The 17830-nt window shown below is 29.7% G+C and overlaps 5 protein-coding genes across 6 annotated transcripts; 1 reads left to right on the forward strand and 4 right to left on the reverse strand.

Moving 5' to 3' along the window:
- Positions 1-17: 17 nt before the first annotated feature.
- Positions 18-3182, reverse strand: LOC118069368 (uncharacterized). Of its 2 annotated transcripts, none has more exons than XM_035087435.1 (7): positions 2345-3182; positions 1936-2253; positions 1676-1774; positions 1431-1606; positions 1138-1364; positions 230-1059; positions 18-151 (listed from the first exon to the last, which is right to left on the reverse strand). In XM_035087435.1, the coding sequence occupies exons 1-7, from the start codon at positions 2907-2909 to the stop codon at positions 18-20; spliced, it is 2349 nt and encodes a 782-aa protein (XP_034943326.1). In that variant the 5' UTR covers positions 2910-3182. The 2 variants fall into 2 exon arrangements, with proteins under 2 accessions (XP_034943326.1, XP_034943325.1); XM_035087434.1 differs by having other exon boundaries at positions 1676-1843; positions 2345-3178.
- A 34-nt stretch (positions 3183-3216) lies between these two features.
- LOC118069369 (RCC1-like G exchanging factor-like protein) lies at positions 3217-5104 on the reverse strand. Its single transcript, XM_035087436.1, has 5 exons — positions 4851-5104; positions 4176-4734; positions 3918-4090; positions 3677-3841; positions 3217-3601 (listed from the first exon to the last, which is right to left on the reverse strand). The coding sequence occupies exons 1-5, from the start codon at positions 4963-4965 to the stop codon at positions 3264-3266; spliced, it is 1350 nt and encodes a 449-aa protein (XP_034943327.1). The 5' UTR covers positions 4966-5104; the 3' UTR covers positions 3217-3263.
- Positions 5105-5148: 44 nt separating this feature from the next.
- LOC118069371 (immediate early response 3-interacting protein 1) lies at positions 5149-6156 on the forward strand. Its single transcript, XM_035087439.1, has 3 exons — positions 5149-5424; positions 5810-5911; positions 5995-6156. The coding sequence occupies exons 1-3, from the start codon at positions 5334-5336 to the stop codon at positions 6048-6050; spliced, it is 249 nt and encodes an 82-aa protein (XP_034943330.1). The 5' UTR covers positions 5149-5333; the 3' UTR covers positions 6051-6156.
- Positions 6157-8226: 2070 nt separating this feature from the next.
- Positions 8227-9743, reverse strand: LOC118069370 (ATP-dependent RNA helicase A). Its single transcript, XM_035087437.1, has 2 exons — positions 9639-9743; positions 8227-9471 (listed from the first exon to the last, which is right to left on the reverse strand). Exons 1-2 carry the CDS (start codon positions 9654-9656, stop codon positions 8860-8862), a joined length of 630 nt encoding a protein of 209 aa, XP_034943328.1. The 5' UTR covers positions 9657-9743; the 3' UTR covers positions 8227-8859.
- Positions 9744-15856: 6113 nt separating this feature from the next.
- On the reverse strand, positions 15857-17530 carry LOC118069391 (lysozyme c-1-like). The gene is made up of 2 exons (XM_035087465.1): positions 17248-17530; positions 15857-16889 (listed from the first exon to the last, which is right to left on the reverse strand). Exons 1-2 carry the CDS (start codon positions 17392-17394, stop codon positions 16548-16550), a joined length of 489 nt encoding a protein of 162 aa, XP_034943356.1. The 5' UTR covers positions 17395-17530; the 3' UTR covers positions 15857-16547.
- Between the last annotated feature and the right edge of the window lie 300 nt (positions 17531-17830).

Raw genomic sequence — 17830 nt, forward strand, 5'->3', positions numbered from 1 at the left:
TTTAAATAAAAAGCATTTTATAGAAAATATATAAATAAAAATAATAAAAAAATTATTGATAAATTAGATAATAAAATTTTAGCACTCGAGCATTGGAGATTTTCTAAACGTAGTAAAAATCTTATATAATCTGGTGATTTGCAGTCAATTTCTAAAAAATAAAAACGTATGAGTTTTTTTTTCATTAAGTTAAAGAAGGAATAGTTGGAAAAAATGAATATTAAATTACCTGCGCATTTTTTTTGAGAAATTATTCCTCGAATTTGGTAAAACATAGCAGGACAGTTGAAATTTTTTTTACAATTAAAAAAATCCATCAATTTCATTTCTGAATGTCCTGATAATTCTCCACATTTAAAATTATTTTTTTTCACACTATTCCTCATTTGACTCCATGAACAAATTTCTAGAGTACCATAAGCAAAAGATGTAACAGTTGTAATAACTTGTTTCGTTCTAATTCTCCATTGAGGATCCAATCGATATGTTATAACTTCTTGTGGTTTGATGTAGTCTTCAACTTGATCTCTTATTCCATTGGTAACATTTGGATTACATAAAGCTGGCCTTATACTTTTTGGAACCTCTAAAAGTTTTCGACTAATATCATTTATTTTCAAAGTATCAATAACATGATCTTCTTCAGATATTAAAAATTTTTTCAAACTCTCAGAATGTTTTTCACTTGTATAATATAATAAATTCACGTCAGGATGACTTTCTTTAAAATCCTTCATTGAATTAATCATTTGATCAAGTTCATCATGCTCCGTTTGGATACCTTGAGATGTTAAAAAAATCAGAACTTGACTTAAGCTTCCTATTGAATGATTTCTTTGTTTTTCTGCCCATTTTTCTGTTAAATATGTCTTCATTAGTTGAAAATTCTTCATGAAATTCAAGTAAGTTGGCCAGAAAATTGAATTTAGTTGTGAAATAAATTCTTCATGAACTCTAGAAGGACTATCTGTGATATTGAGAAGCCATTCTGCTGTAGTTCCATGAAGAAATCCAATTTTAGAACCAAATTTAGAAATATTCAGATCTTCTAGTAATACACTGTAAAAATATTTGATAAAATTAAAATGCTTATATCACAAGCGTTGCATATTAAAAAATAAAAGAGTTATTTCTTACGCAAAAAAATCTGCAGTGTATTCTCTTGACCAGGCACCATCAAAAATCACAAAAATTTCAGCACGAGGATATATTTTGTCCTTTGGACAGTTAATTTCAGGAAATAGATGGTTATTTACATAATTGGTGAATTTTTTGACAGCATATGTCGTTATTTCTTTTAAAGCTTCATTGGTCATGTGAGCAACACTTCTTTTGTAAGCTAATAATTGAGATGCTGCAAAAACCTAGGATTAAATCATTCACAATGAATAATGAGCTCCAATATTGAATTATTAGAAGATTTCATTCACCTGCTCTTCCAAAATAGTTCTCGAAGCTACTGGCCAGAAAGCATACTTTCGTTTGCAGGCTCCAACTGAGTCAGAAAGGAAACCTCTTGATGAGTAGTACATGTCTAGTATCTGACTCAATCTCAAGTTATTGAAAAGAGAAAGCCATGTTTTTAGATGTTTTGCTATGATAAAACCTATTTATGATCAAAATTGAATTAACATAAATTTGCTGATAATTAATTGGTTTGATCATGAAACCATACCATCAATTGCTCCAATAATTTCTGCTCTAGTAACATCAAAGTCATCATTCGTTTGTACTAAATAATATATTTGTGGTCTCATTGTGCTGTTCCAAAATCCTGCTGAACCGAAAATCATTTCAGAACCTACTAGAGGGCCTTGATAAACAACCAACTCTGCTAATTCCCCTTCAACCATAAGTATTTTTTCATTTCAATAAAACATTCAATTGTTTTATATCTAATTTAATAAATGGATTGTATTTTCAAACTATTTTTACCAGCAATTGTAGCTAACCAAATATTATCTACTTCTACATCTGAGTTGATCAAAGAGTTAAGTGACATAGACTTGTTCAAAAGCATCTGATTCCTTGGTAAGATGATATCCACTTCTTCATTAAATTCATCAGAATGAGGTGGAGCAACTGAAGAATTAGCAGATGATGAAACTGTATCGAATAAAAGTTTCACTGCAACATTTTGATGCTGCAGAGCTGCTGCCATAGCTGCTATTATGGATCCCAGAGTAACAGTTTTAAATGGAGTTAAAATAACTCCTTGTTCAGTGGGGCAAATCTTCTTCTGTCTTATATTTTCTAAAATAAAAGTTAAATGTTTATTGAATACCTTCATGTCATTTTGCAAAAAATTAAATCAATTTTTACGGATGTATTAATGAAAATATACCTGAACCCAGAATTTTTTCTGTTGGCCTTTCAGCACACAATTGATCTGTTTGTGGTGACTCAGCCTCACTGATTGTATTTGACAAAATACGATGCAAAGTACAGCGTTCTAATAGACTCAGTGAATGATCTGGAAAAATTTCTACACTACCTGGAATCAATTTATTAACAATTTCATTCTTTGTACGTTGTGATCCTGTTCCACCAAATGGCAAAATTCCTGGTTTGAAATTGATATTTTTATGAAACTCTATTCCGTCAAACTTGAATCTATGTAACATTGATGATGTTAATGTTCTTAAATCCATTGTATCGTGAGAATATGCCTCAATTTTGCGAACTATGTCAATGAATATTGGTAATGTCAAAGGCAATTGAGGTCCGTAAAATGTTTCGTTTAAATAACATTCTTCTAAATATTGTGGAATTCTTCGAATTTGACAATTTACTAAATTACTTCCAAAATATACTATTATATTGTTTATTAATAATGATAAATAAATAATTTTTCTTGCCATTATTACTGATTCTATTAATAAATATTGGAGCAAAAAATGTCTCAACATCTAGTTCACCCTACAAACTTTCAGCTAATGAATCAACCGACTGTGATAAGTTTCTATGCCGAAGATAAGATAAGTTCAGTGCAGGTATAATACATAAAGAGTTAAACAAAACTTTGGGTGTGTTGAAGAAGTTTTTTCTTAAGTCTTTTATACTGTGATGATTTTTACCTTTTCCAGTCTCTGAGAATAAAATTTCTACTAATAGTCTGAATTGTTCTACAGAATTTTATATACAATCACAAAGTAATAGGTAATTTAATTTTATTTCTCATGATCTGTTTCATAGAATTGTATGATATCAAGCATGTTAATTTAATAAAAAATATATATTTCATCTATTAACAAATGATACAACTAAATATAAGGCTTGCAAATTGCGAATGTATGATCAACACCACAAGCAACCTTTTTTACTTCTGCTCCGACTGCAACTTTGAAAGGAAAGAATTGATCTTTATAATGACCTAATCCAAGGAATCCATATGTATTTCGACCCCAAGTGTAGAGATCACCGTGATTGGTGATAGCAGCCATATGGTTCATTCCACAAAATATTTTGGTAATTTTAATATCTGTTTGATAAGGATTCCGACCAAATAATGTATTAGGAATTAAAGTTGGTGTTGATACTCGCGTTACTTGTGGTCCAAAGCCAAGAATACCATGGCCCCAAGTATAAACATCACCAGACTCTGTACAAATTAGATTCAATTATGAATGACTAATTGTTAATGATTAAAATTACTTAATTAAAAAAACTTCTATACCTGTTAATAACATGCAAAAGCTACCACCAGCAGCAATATCTATTATCTTTCCAAGTTTAGCACAATCTGAGAGTTCAATTGCAGTATTTATTTGAAAATTATCGTCTCCACGATTTGGTAATTGGCCATATTCTGAATTTCCCCATCCATAGATTTTTCCACTTTCTACAAAATAACATCTTTTACTTGGCATTGTTTATGAATATATTAATAAGAATGAGTAATATGTAATCTTTCTTACCACTAAGAGCAAGAACACAATCACCAGTACAAGTAATTTTACTAATTTTGTCTTCAGCCAAATCTCCTATAACTAAATCTGGTTTCCATCGATTTTCATAGTGACCTTGTCCAGTTTGACCATCTGCCCCCCAACCACAAGTGTACACTTGGCCATTTTCAGTTAAAAAAATACTGTTATAACAATAATTTAACATTTTTTAAAATACTTATGAGTGGATATTTTTAATTGAGTTATTGAATGAAAATTAAATATTACCTATGATCTTGTCCAGCAGCCACAGCGGTTATTTTAGCACCTTTGATATCTTTGATGTGATTAACTACTCTGCTACGATAATAATTTTCATTGCCAATTATCACTCGACCACATTGTCCATACCCATTATTTCCTAACGTAAAAACTCCTTCACTAGTAAGAATGATAGAATGTGCTCTTCCAGCAGCTAAACCAAGTACTTTTGTTGAATTACTTTTAATCGGTAAAGGAATTGACCGCAAAATGGGAATAATTTCATCTTTAATTTGGTTGAATATTTTGTCATTATCATCATAGCCTAATTGAGAATCTGTATTAATTCCACAACCATAAACAATATCGGTATCTTTGGAGTGAACACCAACTAGTGTAAATCCATATCCACAAGCAATATCTCTGACATGATGGTGTTCTCCAAAATATAATCGTCTTGGCTTAGTAATAAAATTATAATCTTCATACTTGGTAGTACGTCCGATAGTTCCTAAAGCTCCATGGTTTGCTAATCCCCATGAGTAGAGCCGGCGATCGTCTGGTCCACTTACAGGATACTGAACGACTGTTAATTAAAAACTAACCTCAATAAATTATCAATTACAACAGTAATTGATGGAGCTATTATTTATTCACTGTCTTAAAATAAAATTATTGAAATAATACAAAAATTGTCCTTACTAGGCTTTGGCTCAAGTTGAGATTTTCTTGGCTTCTTTATCATTGATGGTGGCCGAATTTTTTTTATTTTCCTTGCGGCTAATTTGGTATATGTTCTAATTGGACCAATCATCATTGTTTCTTGCACAGACAGTGGTGCTTAATATAATAAAAACCAATTAATAATTTACAGCATCATGTTTACACAAGTTTAAAACGTTTAGAAACATTTTTGTAAGGTTATTTTGAATGTTATTTTCGTTTGGAGCGCATGTGCGAATAATCTATAGGAAGTAAGCCGGTTATCTATATACAGGGTTATAGTCCATCCTATTCACAACTATCAAATACGAGCAAGAAGATTGTTTTCTTGAAAAGCATGATAAATTATTGACAAATAATACATCAAGAATCGTTTTGCAAGCGTCAATAATTGAAAATAATAAAATTGGGATTCTTGTTCATCAAGTTTATAAACTACATCACAACTTTTATATTTTTATAATGGCATTCACATTATGGACATTATTCGAAGCTGCTCTTTTATGTTTGAATGCTATTTGTGTTCTCCATGAGGAAAGATTTCTCGTAAAAGGTAAGTAGTAAAATAATTTTTATCTAAATATTATCCTTTAACATCCATACAAAACATCTGTGAAGATGTTTAAAAAAAAAAAACATTTAACCTCAATACTTTACATATGTTGCTGATTGAATAATGCTATTAACCAAAATGTTGCTGTAATTCACATTGTTTATGTATTTGGTTGTTAATTAATAATGAGAAAACTAAGTTTTATGTATTATTATCTTTCTTTAGATAAAATATAAAAATGAATGATGTTCATTCATAGAACTTGTTATCTAAATTTCCTTACTGTCATTGTTTTGCTCACGTGTCAAATTATGCAATTCTCACTGCAACATGTCATAATTCTTTATTGCTATTATTTAGTAAAACAGTTGATTCATATTTTCAGTTGGTTGGGGTGCAAGGCAAAACATTCAAGGCTTTGGAGAACCTCCGACAATAAAATCTCAGATGCTCAATCTTGTCAGGTCTATCAGAACAGTTGCAAGATGTAAGACAATTATTATTATCAATTTGTAACTTTTTTATATTTAATCAATCAGTTTTTTAAATTTAATCTTTTTTTTGTTACAGTTCCTTTGATATTTCTTAATACTATAACAATAGTTATTAAATTAGTACTTGGATAAATGGCTGTGAATTATTATTGTTAATTTGATAAGAACAATTTATTTATAATAATAATTAAAACAAGTAATAAATCTGGAGAAGATAATCTTAATATTAATAAATATTTTTTGATAAACAAAAGAATATTCTCAAAATTAATATCCATTCTATAGAATATGAATTAAGCGGAAAATGGCTGATAATAAATGTAGAGAAGATGATTTTACAGAAAAGTAAGCTATTAATTTTATTATATATTTTTTATTCATTAATTATTCACAATTAAATCTTTCTACTCTAGATATTCGATATGATGATTTTTATGTCGAAAAATTTAATCGTTGGAACGATTTTTCTCACATAAAAATACCAAGTAAATTACAATTTCAAAACTTAAACCATTTTAATACCTAATTTGTTTAATTTGTATCAGTAATTAGAACGTACTGTGGTCTCACATTCTTTATTATTTCGCATAATTTAACAGCTAAGATTCTCATTATGTTGATAAATTATGTACGTGTTGCAAAATTGCTCTTAAATTCTCACGCTCTCTGCAATACTTTCGCCAATAGATTATATTATATTACAGAATATTACCATACCAAAACAATTGAATCTTTACTTAAATTATCATGTAATTCTATAAATTGTAGCTTTACTGATCCACTGAAAATTCGTTTATATTTTTGAATGATAGCAGGATGAGATAAAATAATAAATATAATTAATATTTATTATTATAATATAGATAACATATACCGTCTTCATTTCTAAAAAAGGATCAACATAAAATGAAGGGAAATGTTTGCAAACGCAATGTGCGTTCACTCCTGTAGGTTGAGAGGGGATTATGGATGATGTAAATAATGAAAAGAAAGGTACTTTTTAGTATAAAAGATGAATGAATAATGATTATGTGGATCTGGTAACTGCTTCTGTATATTTTTTTTATTAATGTTCATTTGATCTGTTTCAATTTTGCATCATTATTTTTGATTCAAATGATTGATGATATTGAGTAGAGTAGCACACAGAATAGGGAATAGAAAAATGAATGAAATTGGCAATAATACATTTGAACAAATCTTTATCAGAAATTAAGTAATTATTTACACAATTATAGAAGTATTTTAACGTGTAAAAAATTCCTTTGATCACTACAATCATGGATTCCTCAAAATGTGTTGCAATTTTAACTGTTTTTTGCCTTAAAAAGGTAATGCAGTTGTTGGTTTAATAAATATATTTTTTTTTTGATTGAAAGAATGAATTTATATTCATAAAAAATTTATTTAAATTTCACTTTTATAACTCAACTCCAATTTTTACACAATTATCTGTCTTCTGTTTTCACTTAAACCAAATTGGTGGAATTGAGTTATTTAATTGTATGAAGAAATCAACCGAATAAGGATTTCAATAATTTATGATCCTCAATTTAAACATCACCATTTACAATTTCAACGTAATTTACTGGTAATAATTTCTAATTTTCATCTACAATTTATTCCATCCCTCATGAAGAAGATCACTTTTCAACATTTCACATTCAAGACACGTAATGATTGCGTAGGCCAATGTTCGTTCTAGTTTTACTAATTGCTTTCCATTTAACGTTTCGAGACGTTCCTGAAAGTGAACAAAAAAAGGAAAAAATGGTAACATTCGAGGACACGATATTATCATGAAAAAGAAAACAGTAATGTGTTACTGCTCGACATTAATGTTACCTCGTAACCATTTACTTTCGAATCTTTAACTGGATTTCACAACTAAGGTCCTTCCTTCCTTGTTGGGGCAAGCAGTGTGCAGTTGATGTCGCTTGAATTTACGTCATGTCCAGCAAAAGGAAGAGACGATCGTTGATCAGCTCTAGAGGTTCACCATTGGCTCAAAGAGTGAAAGGAGAGAAAGGCAGTCGATAAAAAAAATCTAATAAAGCAACTCAATTATATTGTCGATAAAAATGAAGTAAGGATAAAATAAAAGGATTCAGAAAGAATAATTGAAATAATAAAAAGACAAAGAAAAGAATTTCTTTTAACGGTGGCGATATTTTTTTTTATTTTTTTTGTTTTCTACAAAAAAGCCTTTATACAAGTATAAAAAATGCTTGGTTAAGAGTAAATAGGTAGAAAAATAGTGTAATTGTGTATACAATAGCTTCAAACGTTGAAATATATTTTTTTCTTATTATCATCTCATATAAAAAGTTGATGGAATTAAAAATGATGGCGGATCTCGAATTCAATGCCCTAAGTTCGACCGCTAGCATTTTTATTATCAAGACTTATTCTCAAGGTATTTTCACTCTTGTGAATAAGACTTGCAATTCCTTTTTTTGCTCAAGAACTTCCGGTGTTGCATCACAAGTGTGTCCTTTTTGCTTCTCATGCAGAGAAATCTTGAGACTGGCTGATTAAAGTAATGTATATTTCAACGTGTTGAATCCAATTGTTTTCTTTTTATTTTGTGTAAGCGTGTGTAATTGTATATTTACAAGTTGCGTTCTTAAACGCAAATCACTATCATTCTCCTCATCTTCTACTCATCTTCTCATTTTTTATGATCGTGGAAAAATTTTTTAAATTAATCCACGGATTTTATTTTTTTTTAAAAAAAACGTTCGACGACTCTCTCTCCTCAAATGAAATTTCGTTAAAATTATCCTGGGACACTGATGATGACAAAACACTTGATAATTAATTCCAGATGACATGTAGATACCTTTAAGAGATTTTTCTACTGGAGAACGCCCGCGTCCATGTAGAAGAATCAATTAAAGAAATGGTCAGTGTCTTGGATTATATCTTGAATGTTAGAGCTTTAGAAAGGAGCTCCGTAGCTGCCGCTTGGCCTGCTTGGTGCTGGATAACTTCCAGAAGGGACTCCATAACTGCCTGATGGTCCACTTGGATAACCACCACCAGATGATCCTTGGCTAACTTGGTTAAATTGAGCTACCTGGATGGCTTGTCTGATACCTTCAAGATCAATTCCCACGACTCTACCACCTCCAATTCCTGGTACACCGTAGCTTGAACTTGGAACTCCATAACTAGAGCTTGGAGGAGCTCCATAGCTAGCACTTGGAGCGTAACCAGAACCTCCGAATCCACCGCCAGATGATGATTGAGATTCTTCTTTCAAAAGAATTTGACGGATTTGTTCTAGAAGAGCACCATCAACTGATGCTCCTTCATTTGTCTGGTAACCAGTTGATACTTGTTGGTATCCACCGCCGCCACTTGAGAATCCACCGCCACCGGAGTATCCACCACCTCCAGAATAACCACCGCCAACTGAATATCCACCGCCTCCACTGGAGTATCCACCGCCTCCTGATGAATAACCTCCACCACTTGGTCGATTGTAGTTGTATCCTGAGGATACTGGAGGCTCAGCTAGGGCAAGCCCTACAAGACCAATCACTACGCACTATAAACAAAAAAAAACATGATAATCAAGTTAAGAGAATGAATATTGGTAAAAGATAATTTCTTAGAATTGGATTGGAAAAAGAAATAATGAACAAATCACTTAGATGGTGACTGATGATTGTCAGAGGAAAGTTAGAACTTGTTGAGTAAAATAATGAATCTTACCGTGAAAAGAGGATTCATGCTTGCTACTGCTACGCCGTTTTGGCTCTGACTTGGAGGAAGGTCCACCTGGGTCCTTTATACCTCGCAAGTGGATAGCAAGATGCGTGGGGAATCGAAGAAGCGACGGGGGAAGAGTGAGAGTAATTCAAAGCTGCGCACTGAATACTCTTTCTCTCTTCAACGATTTCCAACTCTTCTTACATCTCACAAGTATCCAATTCTGAATCTTCTTTCTTCCTTCTTCAGAAATCTGGAGCTGCTGCATGATAAAGAGAATTTTGAAGGGGCCGGTTACGACAGGGATCTCATCGTCATCATATCCCGAAGCACTTGCTAATCTTCTAGTGTCCTAGACCTAGACTTATACTCACTTCTGACTATATACCTCTTCATACCTACTGTCTCATCTCTTTTGCTTTTACCACATATAATACTTTGCTAAGTTGTGCTGCAATGCAACTTGAAATTCTTTCTTGCGTTTTATTATGTAAACTTATGTCTACCACTGGCCTCAATTTTCTCGTATGAGACTCAAACTCATTTTCATCATTTCAGATTGTCATCAGTTTAGTAAGCCACAAAATACATATGAGATTGAATTTTCCGATCTTTTATGGTAAACCATCTTCTCTGCTATAAATTTTTATAATGAATCGTAATGATGAAAATTCATTACTGTAATATTTTTTTTTCTTTCTTTTTTACAGATAAATATAAATAAATAAGTCCAGAAAACATAAAAAAAAAAGATGGTAATAAAAGACAATTTAATTAGCTGATGTACATAAAATCGTAAGTAAGTTTTGAAATTTAGCATTAACTTTAAAAATAATTTTTTTATTTTTAAAATAGCAATATATCATTGGATATCCATTATTTTTTTGATGTTAAAACGAATGAATAGATTTGCTAAGCCATAAATGCTCTTTAATATTACCTTAGAATAAGATTAATAGCTTTCTAGATGTACTACAATTTTTTTTTTGCTCCAAAATGAATTTTGTTTCAATTGTAAATTTAGTAATTTAATATTCTAAACTTAAACTTTTAAAATATTATTTAATTAATTTAAAAATTATATTACTTTATAAAATGTTATAATAAAATTGAATACCTAGGTTTACACTACTCTGATTTAAAAAGATTGATTGCTACTTTTTTATGAGTTAATTAATGAACAAGGAATCATTAAAAAAACTGATAAATATACCTGTATTTTAAAAGTTGACAGTTATTATTAATTAGTTGATTTAAATAACGTTAATTATTGTGAATAATTGATATGCTTGATATTTCATAACAAACTATTGATTATATCAAATAATTTTCAACTAAATAATTAGATTAAGGACATAATCAATAGTATTTAAAATACTTAGATACTTTAATTAATTACATTTCACTTATCGTTGAAAAATTAAGTAATTTACATTGCTTTTAAATGAGTCCATAAATATAAATCATGAATTTTTTTTAAATTTCTTTTTGAATGGTGCAAATTCCGGCTATTATTTATTTATAAATAATTTTTTAGGTCATGGCCGCTAAGAATTGGAGCAGAATCCTTTCATGAAACCGCCTGTGGCCCTGCTTTGAGTAATATTTTTTAGAGCATCAGCATTCGTTCGATCATATTGGAGAAAAAAGGGGACGAAGGTGAGTTAAAGAAGAGAAACTTACTGTCTTTGTGGAAGTCTTAGTAAAGATACTCGTTTATTCCCATCACCAGGTAAAAAAACACTCTACACTTGTACAGGATCTATACATTCTACTATGTTATACGTAATAATTATTTTTTTTTGCTCTTATAAATTTTTAAAGTAATCATTATAGCAACATTAATGTCTTTTTCAAGTCGTCCATCAGGACGAGCGAAAGCTGCTGAAATGCAAAATATCCTTGAAATAACATTCATGTTAGAAATCTAGTCCTGATGATGATGATGATGAGAGAGAGAAAGAAAATAAAATTTTTATTTTGAATATCTTTTAGGTCTGTGTCTGGTACATTCGACAAGGATGTTTGATTAATTCTTGACATTAGGATTATTGTTATTATCAGGATATTTTCGTTTATATGAAAATTTCTATCATCACCATCAAGAACAAGACATGAAGTTTAAAAATATTCATTATCTTTTTTTATTTGTTAAACTTGACAGCTCTATAGGATAATATGTCATACAATTTTTCGAAAAAATTGTACATGGTATTATTAACAGCTCATGATACAAAGTAGAGAATTAATTAGCATCATACACAGTAGATTAAACTATTGTAGTATAATTAGAAATGTATACACTCATTAGGAATTTTTTATTGATGTTTTTATTTTTCGACATCTTAGATTATATTTAATCGTATGATAAATCGAAATCAATTTGAATAAATTTATAAAAGAAAGTAATTTCAGTATTAATACTAATTTTAAAAAATGACTCATGTGGTTGCTGAAACACCTAATTGAATTATTATATCTCGAGAATGTTAAACTAAAAAGAGTGTAAAGAAAACATTGAATTAATTAATATAAATTTAATACATATTCAATCAATTGAGAGCATTCTATAAGAATATTTTTTCTTTTATTTTCTGGACCACGAATGTAGTATTGTGAAATGGAAGCAATCATGATAAAATTTTCTTTTAGAAAGAAGTTGAGATCAGAAATTCTTTTTCATCATAAATGAAGCTTATTAAAAATAATATAATAATTTTGTTGGTAGAAATATCCTTAGAATGAGTAGGTATTAACTTTCAACCCTTTTTGTGTTGTAGAAAAAGCTAAATATCCCTTTAAGAGCCCGTTGTATCATCCTTTCTCGTGCTTCCGTGGAGTTGTAGCTAGAAACTGAAGACGTAATCGTACGATTAGCAGTTTAGACCTCTCCTAGGAAGAAAAGTAGTAACAGCCGGCATGTAGGTATATAGAAAGACGCATCAGAGTTGCCAGAGCAGCTAAATTGATGGCGAGATTCACTGGTACAATATGTCCGGAGATGGTGACCACCAATCGAGAGGGAAAACGCTTTCTTCGTCATGGAATTCGATTATCCGTACGTGAACTCCCGGCCTACTTTGCAAAACACTTCCCTTCTCCTTTAAGAAGATTACTAAAAGTCTTCTTTTTTTTTTAATTCTTCATTCATTTTATTACACTTTATTTATATAATTTAATTAGGTAAAATTTTTGAGTCATTTTATTTATCATGATGACTCTACAATTTGGAGTCTTTCTTTTTTTTTCTCTTTATCATCTTCCCATTGACGAAATAAGTCTATTTTCATTTAGCCACTTATTGTTCTCATTGTATATTTTGTCGATGTACACATGACAAAATGTCAAAATATATTTCTCAAGTGTATGTTTAAATAATTTAGCTTCTTTCTTTGTTTCAGATACTTTGATGATTTGTATGGAAAGTCTGTCTTTTGATGTCAATCATAATTGAGAGGCTTCTCTAGCAGTAAATTACACTTTGCTGATGCTCGACTCTTGGAATCATTAGGAATAAAATGAATTCTTATTGTTTATTTCATAGACATGAATAATATTAAAATTATTATCATGATGTTGGTGGACACTATTTCGAATCTCAAGGGGAATTTCAATATTCTCCGTGTTTTATATCTCCAAATGGAAGTGTATGTCTTCCGCAATTGCATTGGATATTTGTAGAGTCTGATGCAGAAGTTAGGTATCTTAGGCAGATGAAAGGGGAGAGTACAGAGACCCTGGGGGCTTATGGAACTTTCGCTCGACCGCGTTCGGGGTCTTCTTCAACATCCTCCGTATCATTATTATTCTTATCGTTATTATTATTTTATTTTTATTAATTCTTTTTTTTTATAACTTTTGTGAAATTAACATATTTTAGACTCTTTCCTTTCTCATTTTTTTTCTTCCATTTGCCTTCAAGTTGTTTAAAAAAATGATTTTGCATCTAAATTATAGGATTATTATAATCTTTTCATGTGCTTAATGTCTGTAAGTTGATTTTTTATGATGATTTATTGTTAAAGTAATTCCTCCAAGTCCTACATTGAAAAAAAAAAATTATCAATAAAAGTATTCTTTGATTTAACAATGAAATTGGTTGATATAATTTTTAGATATATTTTATATATATATAAGTTAAAAGAAAAAATAGTTAGAAATATGTCGTTAAGTAATAGAGTAACATAAAATACCTGTTCATTAAGTAATTTTCAATTTCACTGATGACAAATAACTTGGTTTTGTGTTATAAAAGCAAATTGACTTGATTACTTTAGGTAGTTTGATGATTATAATTATTATTACTGAACTATATAATAATTAGTACTCATGATATAATTTGGTATGACGTAAAATAGTTTTATTTTTTGAACCTAAATTTCAAATTTCTAGACCGAAAAACGCACGTAACGTTGTAACTATAACATCTTCCCATGTCTAATTATCACACGTGGTATGTAGTATGTGAAACTAGAGAAACGCTTCCTGTTTAAAGTTATTGAAGCTGCAGGTCATCAGAGTACAAAATTTAAATAAAGAACACCTGTTTTATGCTCCAAAAAAAAACAATAACCATAATAATCTTGAATCTTTAAATTTTTGTTTCAATAAATTACCTAAATTACATATCACTTTCTTTTGCACGTACAAAAAATTGCATTACGTGATTTAATTATTTAAGGCTGGGATTTACTAACCTTAAATCACGTCAAATTTTTGTCGCCAAACTGTGCATTTTTTATTTGATTTTTATTTCACATAAAAATATTTATTGATTATTTAAGGTTAGTAAATCTTAAATAGCCAATCTTCATTCGTGCTTTGTTAAAATTATAATAACGGTGTAATAAAGTGATTACAATGATTGATAAGACAAGTCATTACAATTAACTTTCATCAGGATGTTTCAAAAACAAAAAAAAATCGACCTTTCAAAGACAGTTTTAAAATTGTTTTTTTTTCTATTGCCTATTGTTTTACACAAAAAGATTGTTTTGTTCAGAAATGATATTAACCTTCTTCGAGTCTTACGTATTATTTCAATGGCTTCAAATAAATTGAACAAACAAAAGAAATGTCAATGTTTGGTGGGATAAATATTTGTCATTGTTTTTATATTCTTACTGAATTACAATTACTTATGTAATCATTAATCGAGTTGTAAGTTTTTTAATTTTTCTAAACTTATTTAAAACAAAAAAATATTTCATTGTTAAGTGATGTACTTAATAATTGAAATGATTAAAAATAAATATTAGTATTTTTATTCTGAAGTCATATTTCATAGTAACTATTAAAAAGTCATAATATTGGATAAAAAGTCCGAGTAATTCACTTTCATCAAAGTATCAGAGAGGATCGACCTCTCCAAAGGTCGATCCTCGCTCGAGTTTCACCGTCTCCGTCTGAGACTCAAGCAAGAGAAAGGTTTTTTTTTTCTATTCCATGTTACTTATCTTTTTATTTCCTCATCCCTCATTTTGTCTGTCTACATGTCCGTCTGAATCACTCACACTATTCTCCTCATTTCCATATCAATAGATATTTATTAGAGACAAAATAATTGACGGCAATTGATCGGTAGACGGGGGAATTGAATTGAAAATTTCTAAATAAAATTTAATCATGAAAATGTTGATGATTCTTAGCTTCATTTCTCCACTCATCTTCTTCCTTATTTGTCTCTCCTTCTAATTGCCATAATGGATGGATATATAGATAGATGGATAAATGATGTAGCTGCTAATTATCTTTAGCTATCATCTATCCGTCTGAATGATGACCTGGTGCGCTCTCACGAGTTATCTCTCTTTTTTTCTCTTCTACATCAGACTTCACTTCCGCTAGTGAAAGGAGTCACATGCATGCTCACTCTTCTTCACTGCACACATTGTATACATACACAAATGTCAAGACAAATATTATTCTCAACACCTGCTTGCCAACTGCTGTATTAAGCTCTCTGAGCTGCTTGCGAATTCATTTTCGAGATGTGTACATTTTTTTCTAGTATTCTGAATATTTCAAAAGATTGAGGAATCCATTTATTTTTAGATCTTAAACAGTTATGTATATTGCTTATTTACATAAGAGGAGGTTTATATTTAACTTTTCGTAATAAATTTCTTGTTTAGGCTTCTGTGGTTGATGCTACTTATCTATGATGTGCTAATTTTTCTCAATAATTGTAGGATAAGCTGTCTACAAATTAAAAAAGATTATTAATCGCATTGATGATAACCATTTATTGAACAATTCTCTAAGAAATACATATCAATTATCAATTCCAGTAATTACATTTATTATTAGTCAAAATATCGATTGAAATTAGTTAATTTTCGAATTTGTACTCAATAATCTCTCGTCAGTAATACTTTTTGTAGACGTGATTGACATGAATGTTTGACATTTAATCTTCAGATAATGACTAAGATAATAGAAAAAATAGAAATCGTATTGGATTTTTTATAATCATAGCACGAACATTCTTTTTAGCTTTTGTAATTCTAATTCTTCGGCCATTTCTAAACAGTTAACTCAAATGAAACAGTTACATCAACTTGGATCGAGTCCAGTTCATTGAATTTATAAAACTAAGATCGATCGTATCATTTCTGTGACATTTGTATTAGTGCTACTGACTGTTGTTATCTATCATCAAATTGTACCTACTTAAGAATATCATGACAGATTATCGATATTATACTTGTTTCTGGAATCTTTCTTAATAATGTTGGATTAAAACATTCACTTCCTATTTCATACGTAAACGTATCATTACTTAACACTTATTTTATTGTTAATAATTATCGCTATTCACCAGTGATATTAGATATGATTTTAATCTTTTAATCGAGTTTAAAATTGTATCTGATTACACTTTGAAAACAATTGAATTTATTAATAAATATATTATATTGTATTTTCAACAGGGGGAATGATAAGATCAGAAAGTGACCTTCGTCTTTTGCAATTTCCTACATTAGGAAGTTTTCCGGATTTACAATTCTTCAACCATTTCGGCCAATATTGGAAACCTTTCATTTCAGCTATTTTCTTAGCACATTCAATGTCATCTGAAATATCATCATTAGCAAAATCTTCACACTTGGCATTGCAGTCTCCTCCTTTTCTTCCTCTTTTGCACCATTGGCTACTGCTGATTTGGAAAATACCATAGGAATAACTTGATGCTACTCCTGGACCTGATATTTTATTTGTGTCCAATCCACTTTCACTTTTCATCAGACACACCTGCATTTTTGATTAATGATTATTTAAATTGTGACAAGAATAATACATTATATCATGTTAATGATCTGTCAGTTTCGACAATTCATAGGTTTAGTTATTTTACTTATCAACCAATTAATTTATTTCATATAAGTATCAGTGTTTATGTAAATAAAATAAAATAATACTTATATATTATTCAATCATGTTTTCTCAATAATTATAGATCTCTTATCGTGTCAATCAAGTTAGTTAAATTATTTTTAACAATATGTTTATTAATATAACTGGTCCAGTCTTGACATGATTGATCGGATCATCTTAAATTTTTTAGATCTCTTTTTTTTTAATAATAATAATAATAACAAAATATATTTACCCAATTACTTAAAAAGGTCCGAGAAATTTTAGCTTTGGTAAGTTCACGTGCTGCATCGCATTCACTTAAAATTCTGGCCGAAATTAAATCAGGAATAATTAGAAAAACTAAACAGCTGATTGATAGCACAGTTTTTTGACACTGCATAATTATTGAACAATTGATAAATTATTATTAGTTAATTATGTAATTGTAACTCTATGTGAAGAATGATCAAATATACACTTTAATAAGTGATGAAATCTGAAGTGTAATTGCTTAGATAGCTCGTTACTTATAACAACGACAGTTGCTCCGGAGTCGCACATTAAAAAAAACAAGTGTCCTTGAGCTTCCGAGTATGATAAGCTTATTATCTTATTTTAAACACATTCTACTGTACATTTTACTCGGCAAATAAGTAAAAATTTATGACTGTTCCAATAAAAAAAGACGATAAGTAGCTGATAATATTAAAATACAAACATTTAGTCGAATATTAATTAATAACGATTTGTAATTAAGATTAACAAATTGACTGACCCATTATTTTTTTTTCAAAGAATAATAAATAATTATAAAATAATTAATCATTGATGTTTGT

The sequence above is a fragment of the Chelonus insularis genome, unplaced genomic scaffold, assembly GCF_013357705.1.
Source record: "Chelonus insularis isolate UGA/USDA-ARS -01 unplaced genomic scaffold, ASM1335770v1 contig_408_pilon, whole genome shotgun sequence".
NCBI classification, from domain to species: domain Eukaryota; kingdom Metazoa; phylum Arthropoda; class Insecta; order Hymenoptera; family Braconidae; genus Chelonus; species Chelonus insularis.

Coding starts and splice junctions, on each gene's coding strand:
- LOC118069368 (XM_035087434.1), bottom strand. CDS start 2,909: ATGTTGAGACATTTTTTGCTCCAATATTTATTAATAGAATCAGTAATA. Junction 1,607..1,675: donor AATTATTGGAGCAATTGATG/GTATGGTTTCAT, acceptor GATCATAAATAG/GTTTTATCATAGCAAAACAT. Junction 152..229: donor TTCTCAAAAAAAATGCGCAG/GTAATTTAATAT, acceptor TTTATTTTTTAG/AAATTGACTGCAAATCACCA.
- LOC118069369 (XM_035087436.1), bottom strand. CDS start 4,965: ATGATGATTGGTCCAATTAGAACATATACCAAATTAGCCGCAAGGAAA. Junction 4,735..4,850: donor TCAACTTGAGCCAAAGCCTA/GTAAGGACAATT, acceptor TTTAATTAACAG/TCGTTCAGTATCCTGTAAGT. Junction 3,602..3,676: donor CTTTTGCATGTTATTAACAG/GTATAGAAGTTT, acceptor TAATTTGTACAG/AGTCTGGTGATGTTTATACT.
- LOC118069371 (XM_035087439.1), top strand. CDS start 5,334: ATGGCATTCACATTATGGACATTATTCGAAGCTGCTCTTTTATGTTTG. Junction 5,425..5,809: donor GGAAAGATTTCTCGTAAAAG/GTAAGTAGTAAA, acceptor TCATATTTTCAG/TTGGTTGGGGTGCAAGGCAA. Junction 5,912..5,994: donor TATCAGAACAGTTGCAAGAT/GTAAGACAATTA, acceptor TTTTTGTTACAG/TTCCTTTGATATTTCTTAAT.
- LOC118069391 (XM_035087465.1), bottom strand. CDS start 17,394: ATGCAGTGTCAAAAAACTGTGCTATCAATCAGCTGTTTAGTTTTTCTA. Junction 16,890..17,247: donor GGACCTTTTTAAGTAATTGG/GTAAATATATTT, acceptor TCAAAAATGCAG/GTGTGTCTGATGAAAAGTGA.